The sequence below is a fragment of the Rhincodon typus genome, chromosome 6 (genome assembly GCF_021869965.1).
Source record: "Rhincodon typus isolate 14 chromosome 6, sRhiTyp1.1, whole genome shotgun sequence".
NCBI lineage: Eukaryota > Metazoa > Chordata > Chondrichthyes > Orectolobiformes > Rhincodontidae > Rhincodon > Rhincodon typus.
This window is the reverse complement of record NC_063337.1, coordinates 6,128,213-6,137,606: the sequence shown is the minus strand read 5'-3', so window position 1 is coordinate 6,137,606 and position 9,394 is coordinate 6,128,213. Positions and strand designations below refer to the sequence as shown.

The following is a 9,394-nucleotide window of genomic DNA, read 5'->3' as shown; positions in this document are numbered from 1 at the left end:
ATTCACGGGATGAGGGCGTCGCTGGCTAGGCAGCATTTATAGCCCACCCCTAATTGCCCAGAGGGCAGTTGAGAGTCAACCTCATTGCTGTGGGTCTGAAGTCACATGTGGGCCAGACCAGGTAAGGATGGCAGTTTCCTTCCCTAAAGGACATTAGTGAACCAGATGAGTTTTTCCCGACAATTGACAATGGATTCGTGGTCATATTTAGATCCTTAATTCCAGATATTTTATTGAATTCAAATTCCACCATCTGCCATGGCAGGGTTTGAACCTGGGTCCCCAGAATGTTATCTGGGTCTCTGGATTAACAGTCCAGTGATAATACCACTAGGCCATGCCATCCCATCCCCTAAAGCTCAGGTTGTTTTCTTTGGAGCAGAGAAGGTTGAAGGAGCACCTGATTGAGATATATAAGGTAATGAGGGGCTTGGACAGGGTGAATAGAAAGCATTTGAATAAAACAAATAACTCCAGATGCTGGAAATCTGAAACAAAAGCAGAAATTGCTGCAGAAACTCTGCAGGTCTGGTAGCATTTGTGGAGAGAAAGCAGAGTTAATGTTTTTGAGTCCTTCTTTAGAAGGGTGACTGGACTTGAAGCGTTTATGGAGCATTCTCTCCACAAAAGCTGCCAGACCTGCCAAGTTTCTCCAGCGATTTCTGGATAGAAAGCAGCTGGATTTGAGGAAAAGGATTTTCACCCAGAGGGTTGTGGGGGTCTGGAATACACTGCCTGGGAGGGTAGTTGAGTCCATAAACCTCACAACATTTAAAACATACTTAAAGCAGCACTTGAATAAGGGGGAGGTGATGGCCTAGTGGTATTATCGCTGTATTGTTATTTCAGAGACGCAGATAATGTTCTGGGGACATGGGTTCAAACCCTGCCATTGCAGATGGTGGAATTAAGAGTTTAATGATGACTATGAATCAATTGTTGGGGGAAAAACCCATCTGGCTCACTACTGCCCTTTAGGGAAGGAAATCTGCCATCCTTACCTTGTCTGGCCTACATGTGCCTCCAGACCAACAGCAATGTGGTTGACTCTTAACTACCCTCTGGGCAATTAGGGGTGGGCAATAAACACTGCCAAGCCAGCAACACCCTCATCCCATGAATGAATTAAAGAAAAAAGTCACAACACTCAAGGCTATGGGCCAAGTGCGGGAAAGTAGACTCATGTAGATTTAAAGTAGTTTCAGTAGTACAGGCTCAATGGGCCAAAGGACCTCTTCTGTACTGTATGATTCTATAATTGAGTCACTTGATTCTTTCCAGATGCTAATGATTAATTTATCGGTTACTTTGTAGAGATTATCAGGAAGGTGAAGAAGCCACCCCCTATGTGTCGACCCACTGTTTCTCCAGACCAAGCCCCATTGGAGTGCATTCAATTGATGAAACAGTGCTGGAGTGAACTACCTGAGAGGAGACCTACCTTCAATGAGATCTTTGACCGAGTGAGTAGATCACACCCGGGGCCTGATCAAGGAGGGATTGAGTATAAGATTTCTGAGGGTTTGTTTGAGGAATGAGATGTGGGCCACGACCTTCTCTTTCTCAGGCTAACTGTGGGTTGTGTTAGGTGTCAACTGACTCAGTGCCCACATTGCCTTCAAACCAACCAATCAACTTGCTGAGATCTGGACATCTCGGCGAATCACTTGACTCAGAAATAGCCCCTGGCTCACTGGAAGCAGCCGGCCAATCAGAGGCAGCCAGCTTCTGGGTCTTAAAAGCCTTGGATCCACTGGTGGGAAGGTCAGTCTTTTTGTTTTGCTGCTCGCAGGGACGGAGTCAAAGAAAGGAGGAAAGGTGGGGCGTTGGGGTTGGAGACCGGGGGCATGAGCAGGGTGTGGATTTCAGAGGCCTCCCTTCTGTCCTTCTGATTGGCCCCAGATTGGGGCAAATGAAGGCATGCCCCTTCAACGTCATTGGCAGGTTGTCCTAGTTACCCAGTGGGGTAAACCAACCACTATCCACTTTCTTTTGGTTTTCATTTTCCTTGCTTCTGGGAGGGCAGGTAAATGGGCATTCAGTGGCTGTTAATTGACCATTTAAGGGTCAGTTGGTAATGTCCCTCGTGCACCTGTTGAACAACACTTCATTGGTGAGGTAATGGGAAGTGGTTGAACATCTCTCTAAGGTCAACTCACCCAATTATTTCGCCATCTCCCCACTTTTCCAGGGAATAGAAATACCTTAGACCCCTAGATTGATTCCTGGGATGCGATTGATGAGAGGTTGAGTACACTGGGCCTATATGAGGGACTTATAGCATAGTGGTTGTGTCCCTCCCTCTGAGCGAACAGGCCTGGGTGCAAGTCCTACCTGCTCTGAGATGTGTGATAATATTTCTGAACAGTTTAAAGACTGGACCTATAGACTTTGGAGTTTATAAGAAGTGATCATGATGAAATGTATAAGATCCTGAGGGAACTTGACAGGCTCAGACTGTTCCCCAAGGTTGGAGAATCTGGCATTAAGCACCATTGCCTCAGTGTAAGACCATTTAGGAGAGACAAGAAGAAATCTTTTCATTCAGGGGACTGTAAATTGAGAGAATGTTCTATCTAGAAGGTTGTGGATGTCCAATTGTTAACTATTTTCAGGGCTGAGATTTATTTGGTTATTAAAGAAATCAAACATTTTGAATGGAAAACTGAAGCTGAAGGTGAGGATCATTCATGATCTTTTTGAATGGGGGACCAAGCTTGATGGGCTGAATGGCCTGGTAAAGGAATTGTCTAGCCCATCCTTTAATGTAGAAAACCGTATAAGATGCTCTGTAGGTCTAATGGATGAACAGCATTCCCCAAGACACCAGGGAGAAAAATTAATAGTTTTTAAAAGAGTTAAACCAAAATCATATCAGTTGACCATCTCAAGAAATGTGGCGGCTGTCCTTTGATGTTAGTCATTAACTCTAATAGAAAAAAATGGTCATTATTTAGAATGACTCTGCTAATCTCTTGGTCTCATTGTCTTAGTGTTACTGAGGAAGCCGTTGTCCCCACTCCTCTGTTACGTTTTGCCTTTCAGCAGACTAGCTCTCAATTCAGTACCTTGCTGACTGTAGAATACTGGGCTCAGCACGATTACGCAGGGACAGAAACTGGCTATTCAGCCCCTTGAGCCTGTTCTGCTACACAATTCTGCTACTCGACCTGTATCTAAACTCCTCGTCTCCATACCCTCAATCTCTTTAGTGAACAAAAATCTATAAATCTTAGTATTGGCACCTCAACAACTTTTTGAAGGCAGAAAGAGTTCTCAATTTCCACATCCTTTTGTGTGCTTGATGTTAACAGCTTGGCTCCATTTTTAGATTCTGCCTGCTGCTCTGAAACTTGTGCATCAGAGGAAATGGTTTCTCTTTTATAGAATTCTTAAATCGTTTTAAACACATCAAGTTACAGAATACAAATTTAGTCTGTGCAAACTATTCTCATAATTCCACCCTTTTAGCCCTAATATCATTCAAGTGAATTTATACTCCCTGGGGTGACACAGCCAGAACATAGGACTTGTTATGGACCAGACCATTCCCCATCAAAATATTTTAAGAAGGTAGGCTAGGCCCTAACTTTTTCTTACTTTAAAGGTAAATGTAAAGTGTCTGTTCCAGATGCAATGTGACTGGTCAAACTACTTGACGTTAAGCAAAACACAATTTATTCAAACACTGTAGTTAAAATACTACCAAACAAAAAGGAATGTAGAATAACTTAACTCGATTGGAAACTTAACAGAATAATTGATACAGTAACTATTACTAATTAACTGTTCTAATATAGTAACATCTCATAAGTACACCCCTTGGCAAAAAAGGACAATTCAGACACACATTCTCACATGCAGTTCTCCAATCCAGGAGGAAAAATCATCAAGAGAAAATTCAGAATGAGTAGCAGCCAGGAGATATTCACTGAAGCTTCCGACTACGTACAGACCCCCAATAGCTTCTGATGCTAGCCAGAAATCCCAATCTGCGAGAGCTGGTCACACCCATTCAGGCTCTTAAACTAAAACCCAAGGCCTCCCAAGCTGTTTACCCCAGACTGCTCAACACCTCTGCCTTGCGATCTCTCTTAAAAAAAAGGCCTGCTTCCATATTGTAGAGATTCTATTATATACATGGTCTGACATGACATGTGACTCCAGACCCACAGCAATATGGCTGACTCTCAACTGCCCTCTGAAATCATCTAGCAAACTGCTCAGTTTTTTTTTCAAGAAGACAGCCCACCACCACCTTCTCAAGGGAAATTTGTGATTCATAATAATTGCAGGCCTTGCTACTGATGCCCACATCCTGTCAATTATGAAAAAAGCACATTAAATAACTGATGCATAATTTCGAGTCCTTTATACCCAACAGCCCTTGAGAGAACCCCCAAAGTTCTACTGGGCTTCTTGAGTATATATATGTTCTTGCTTTCCACCAACAGTAAGCAATAGTTGCTGACTTAGCCCCAGGAACCACACAACAAATGTATCAAATAAACTATTTGTTAGAAATGCTTCTATTTGCATGTTCCTGTTGGCAGATCAATATCCCATTACTGTTTGCGGAAGCTTCCTGTGCACCAATCAACTGCTACATTTTCCGACAACTCAACAGGGCCTAGACTTCAAGAAGCATCCTATTGGCTGTAATGAGTTTAAGCTTATCCTGAGGGTGTGAAAGGAGCCAGATAAATGCAAACCTTGCCTTTCTAATCATTGTACTGGGGAATGGGTATCTGATGGACTCCTTGCTGTCTCCCCTGCAGTTCAAAACCATAAACAAGGGGAAGAAGACAAACATCATTGACTCAATGCTTCGGATGCTTGAACAGTACTCCAGCAATCTCGAGGATTTGATCCGTGACCGTACTGAAGAACTAGAAGTCGAGAAACAGAAAACCGAGAAACTTCTGTCGCAGATGTTGCCTCCGTGAGTAAATTACACTGTCTAACAGCTCGAGCTGAGGTTTCCCATGGACTTTGCCAGTGCTGAAGGAGGTGCACTTGTGTGTATTGTTACTGTCAATGCTTCTTTCAAGGTTCAGAAAATGCTACTGACAATAAAAGGATGTGCTGGAGAAACTCAGCATGTCTAGCAACTTCTGTGAAAAGTACAGAAATAGAGTTAATGTTTCCAGTCTGATATGTCTGTTCCTTTCTCCCCCACTTGATATTTTTTAATCTAGCTTCTCAGTTCATTTTAGAATAGGTGGGGAAACGGTGACATAAGAATGGGTTTATTATAATGATACATTAGTTTCATAATCCCACTGGGAAGGCAATGGCCTAGTGGTATTATCGCTGGATTGTTAATCCAGAGACCCAGATAACGTTCTGGGGACCCAAGTTTGAACCCCACCATGGCAGATGGTGGAATTTGAATTCAATAAAATATCTGGAATTAAGAATCTAATAATGACCATGAACCCATTGCCAACAGTCAGGAAAAACCCATCTGGTTCACTAATGTCTTTTAGGGAAGGAAACTGCCATCCTTACCTGGTCTGGCCTACATGTGACTCCAGACCCACAGCAATATGGTTGACTCTGAACTATCCTCTGGGCAATTAGGGATGGGCAATAAATGCTGCCCTGTGCAGCGACGCCCTCATCCCCTGTATGAATAAATGTATAAGCATTGGAAAACTAGCATAAAACAAAGAAATGGAGATCTGAAACAAAAGCAGAAACTGCTGGAGAAGCTCAGCAGGTCTGACAGCATTTATAGAGAAAGGAACAGAGTCGTCTTGATTCCAACGACACTTCATCAGAAGCAAAACTAACAATTAGATTTCCTCTTGCAAAAGCAAAGGGTAGTAATTGTCTATCACCACATTACTTTTCATTTCACCCCCTTTCTTTTTCTCCTAGATCTGTTGCTGAAGCTTTGAAAATGGGCGGGAATGTGGAGCCTGAATATTTTGACCAGGTGACCATCTACTTTAGTGACATTGTTGGCTTCACCACCATATCAGCATTGAGTGAGCCCATACAAGTCATTGACCTCTTGAATGACCTCTACACTTTGTTCGATGCTGTTTTAGGCAATCACGATGTTTACAAGGTAAGAATTCCTCCGGCTGCAGATGAGACAGGAATGTCAATGTGGTTAAGGATCAAAGGAGAGCCAGCCCTGTTAGTGCTGCCACTAAGATTGTCTTGCTCAGTGGCTAGCATGCCTGCTTTTGAGTTATAAGGTGCAAGCACTAGGTAATGATGTACATTGAATGGGCTGCTGCAGGCACGATGGGCCAAATGGTCTCCTATGCCATTACAATTGTGATTGCTATTTGTTCCCACTGGTTTTCCAAATGTTCATGTGAGGACAGAATTTGAGATTATCTTTAAAAAGAAAGATAGGGAAAAAATCTTCACTTGGTGATTGAAATGGAGAAGTGCAAGTTTGGAGAGGGAATGTGATGTACATTGAGGTTCTCTTGATGTGCAGGTGCTGGTGTTGGACTGGGGTGGACAAAGTCAGAAGTTACGCGACACCAGGTTATAGTCCAATGGGTTTATTTGAAATCACAAGCTTTCGGAGCGCAGCCAAAGCTTGTGATTTCACATAAACCTGTTGGACTATAACCTGGTGTTATGTGATTTCTGACTTTGAGATTCACAGCAGAGGGGGGAGGTTATTACTAGACCAGGGATCCAGGTAATGTTTGGGTCCTGGGTTCAAATCTCTGCCATGGCAGATAGTGGAATTGGAATTAGAAATTCTCAAATTAATTGACATATGATTACCATGCCAATACGTTGGGAGGAAAATCCATCTGGTTCAGCAACAGCCTTTAGGGAAGGATGACTCCAAACACAAGAAGTAGACTCCTAACTACTGTTAGGCAATAAATGCTGGCTTAGCCAGTGATAGATTGGATTCATGAATGAAACCTTTAAATAAAGTACTGAGGCAGTGTGGCACTGTCAGAGATGCCATCTTCTGGATGAGAAATTCAGTTAAGGCCAATCCACACACACTGACATACGTTAGAAAAAAATCCCCAACTACTATTTTGGAAGAGCACTGGAGTCCTCTGGTTTACCGATCTAATATTTATTCCTTAGAACTACTGAAATCAAATGATCTACTCTATGATCACAAAATATATGGGAACATCACCACCTGCAAGTTCCCCTCCAAGCCACTCACCACTCCGATTTGGAAATATATCATCATTTGTTCACTGTCGCTGGGTCAAAATCCTGGAATTCCCTCCCCATCAGCATTGTGGGTCAACCCTGAATCAACAGTGCAGTGGTTCAAGATGGCAGCTCATCACCACCTTCTCAAGGGCAACTAGGGATGGGCAATGAATGCTGACCAGTCAGCAATGCCCACATCCCACAAAATGAATAAATAAATTTTAAAAAAGCCCTGAGTGGTGCACAGATTGACTGCTGTGTTTCTTACTTTACATCAGTGGTGCCAATTCCAAAGTATTTTATTGGCTATTAAGTACTTTACTGTTGTGGCACAGTGGTAGTGTCCCTATCCTTGGACCAGGGGGTCCAAGTTCAAGTCCCACTGCTCCAGAAGTGAGTAATAACATTGCTGAATGTGTTGATTAGGAGTAACAGGTTAAATTTTAAAAAATTACACACTTTGGGACGTATAGTCATAGAGATACAGCACAGAAACAGACCTTTTGGTCCAATTTGTCCATGCCTACCAGATATCCTAAATTAATCTAATCCCATTTGCCAGCATTTGGCCCATATCCCTCTAAACTCTTCCTATTCATATACCCATCCAGATGGCTTTTTTAAATGTTGTAATTGTACCAGCCTCCACCACTTCCTCTGGCAGCTCATTCCATACACGCACCACACTCTATTTGAAATATCTTGAGACTGTTAAAGGTACTGTATGAATGTAAATTTTTTTCTTTAAATGTTTCAAGCAATTGGCCCTATCCTGTTCCCCCATCCCACCTCCTTCCCCCAACTCCACACCCCACACCCCTCCCCAGCATTTTACCTGTGAGATTTTGGTGCAGTTTCCAACACCACAGGGTTAGTCAATCTCTCTGGTGGTTTCCTTGTCTGTCTTCAGCAGGAGAGGCTCTGGTGAAGTGGCGTTTGCTGCCAAGAGAGATTCTACACGGTAGGGTTATGGTTAGGGTTAGGGGTAGGGCTAGGGTTCGGGTTAGGGCTAGGGTCAGGGCTAGGGATAGGGATAGGGTTAGGGATAGGGATAGGGATAGGTATAGGGCTAGGATGAGGGTTAGGATGAAGGCGAGGGCGAGGGTGAGGGTGAGGGTTAGCATTAGGTGCTAAGAAGGTTCAGGATTCTGTGCTGAGAAATTTATCTGCATAGAACATTCTGGTGCTCAAGCAGGCTGTTGAACAGATTAAGTTTGTTTTGATATTTCTGACGCTTTAATCTCACCATTTTGCTCTTCTCCTCACTTTCTTTAATCTTGTTTCTTTCAAGCAACTCTCAAATTCCCTCTCCAAACTTGCACTTACCCATTTTAATCACCCTGTAAAGGATTTTTTCCTATATTTCTTTTTAATGATTATCTTAAATTCTGTTTAGGATGTGGAAAACCAGTGGGAGCAATTTATCAATCACAGTTGTAATGGCACAGAAGGAGGCCATTTGGCCCATCGTGCCTGCGCCAGCTCATTCAATGTACATCATGACCTTATGCCAGTCTCCTGTCTTTTCTGAACACTCTTGCACACTATTTCTATCCAAATAATCAACCAATAATGTCTCAGTTTGAAGATCACCCTTAAACTTCCTGCTTTTCAATGAAGCACGCAAAGCTCTGACTGCTTCAGTCTCTCTTCATAATTCTTCAAAATTCCTTCATTTACATTGCAGTATGTTCTTCATCTCTGGGTAGGTACATCTCTCTCCTGCACAGACCATTCACTTTCTCTTCTCAGTCTTGCTTGCTTTAGTTATTGTTATATCATCATAAGACCATAAAATGGCCACCGTACTTCTCTACACTGAGCTTTTCTAATGTTTTCCTGCCTCACCTCACACCTTAAATTTGAGCTCATCCAAAGGTCCAGTGTAAATCATAGCCCATTTACCCCCGTGCCTGATGACCTACAATGGTCTCTGAATGCACAAGTTCTTGTTTTCAGACACTCCCCATCAGTCTATCCCCATAACCTCTTTCAGCCCCCATTCCTCCAACTCCATTCTCCACTTACCATCTTTCACCATCGGTGGCAGTGTCCTTAGCCATACCAGGTTTGTGGGCTGCAATGGTCTGAGAAGATAGCTCACCACCACAACTACTAAAAAGAGGAGAGAGACAAGAGAGTGAAATAGACAGTGAGTGAGAGAGAGAGAGTCAGAGACAGAGAGAGGGAGATTGGGTGGTTGAGAGAGGTCGTGGGCGGGGGGGGGGGGGGGGGG

At 43.2% G+C, this 9,394-nt stretch overlaps 1 protein-coding gene across 1 annotated transcript in view; it reads left to right on the top strand.

Annotated features, from left to right (window-relative positions):
* gucy2f (guanylate cyclase 2F, retinal) overlaps window positions 1-9,394 on the top strand; it is a 61,310-nt gene that overhangs the window by 36,853 nt on the left and 15,063 nt on the right. The window contains exons 11-13 of the mRNA XM_020520443.2: window positions 1,315-1,463; window positions 4,779-4,942; window positions 5,884-6,076. Coding sequence (XP_020376032.2) covers window positions 1,315-1,463; window positions 4,779-4,942; window positions 5,884-6,076 — 506 coding nt within the window. The remainder of the gene's footprint in view (window positions 1-1,314; window positions 1,464-4,778; window positions 4,943-5,883; window positions 6,077-9,394) is intronic.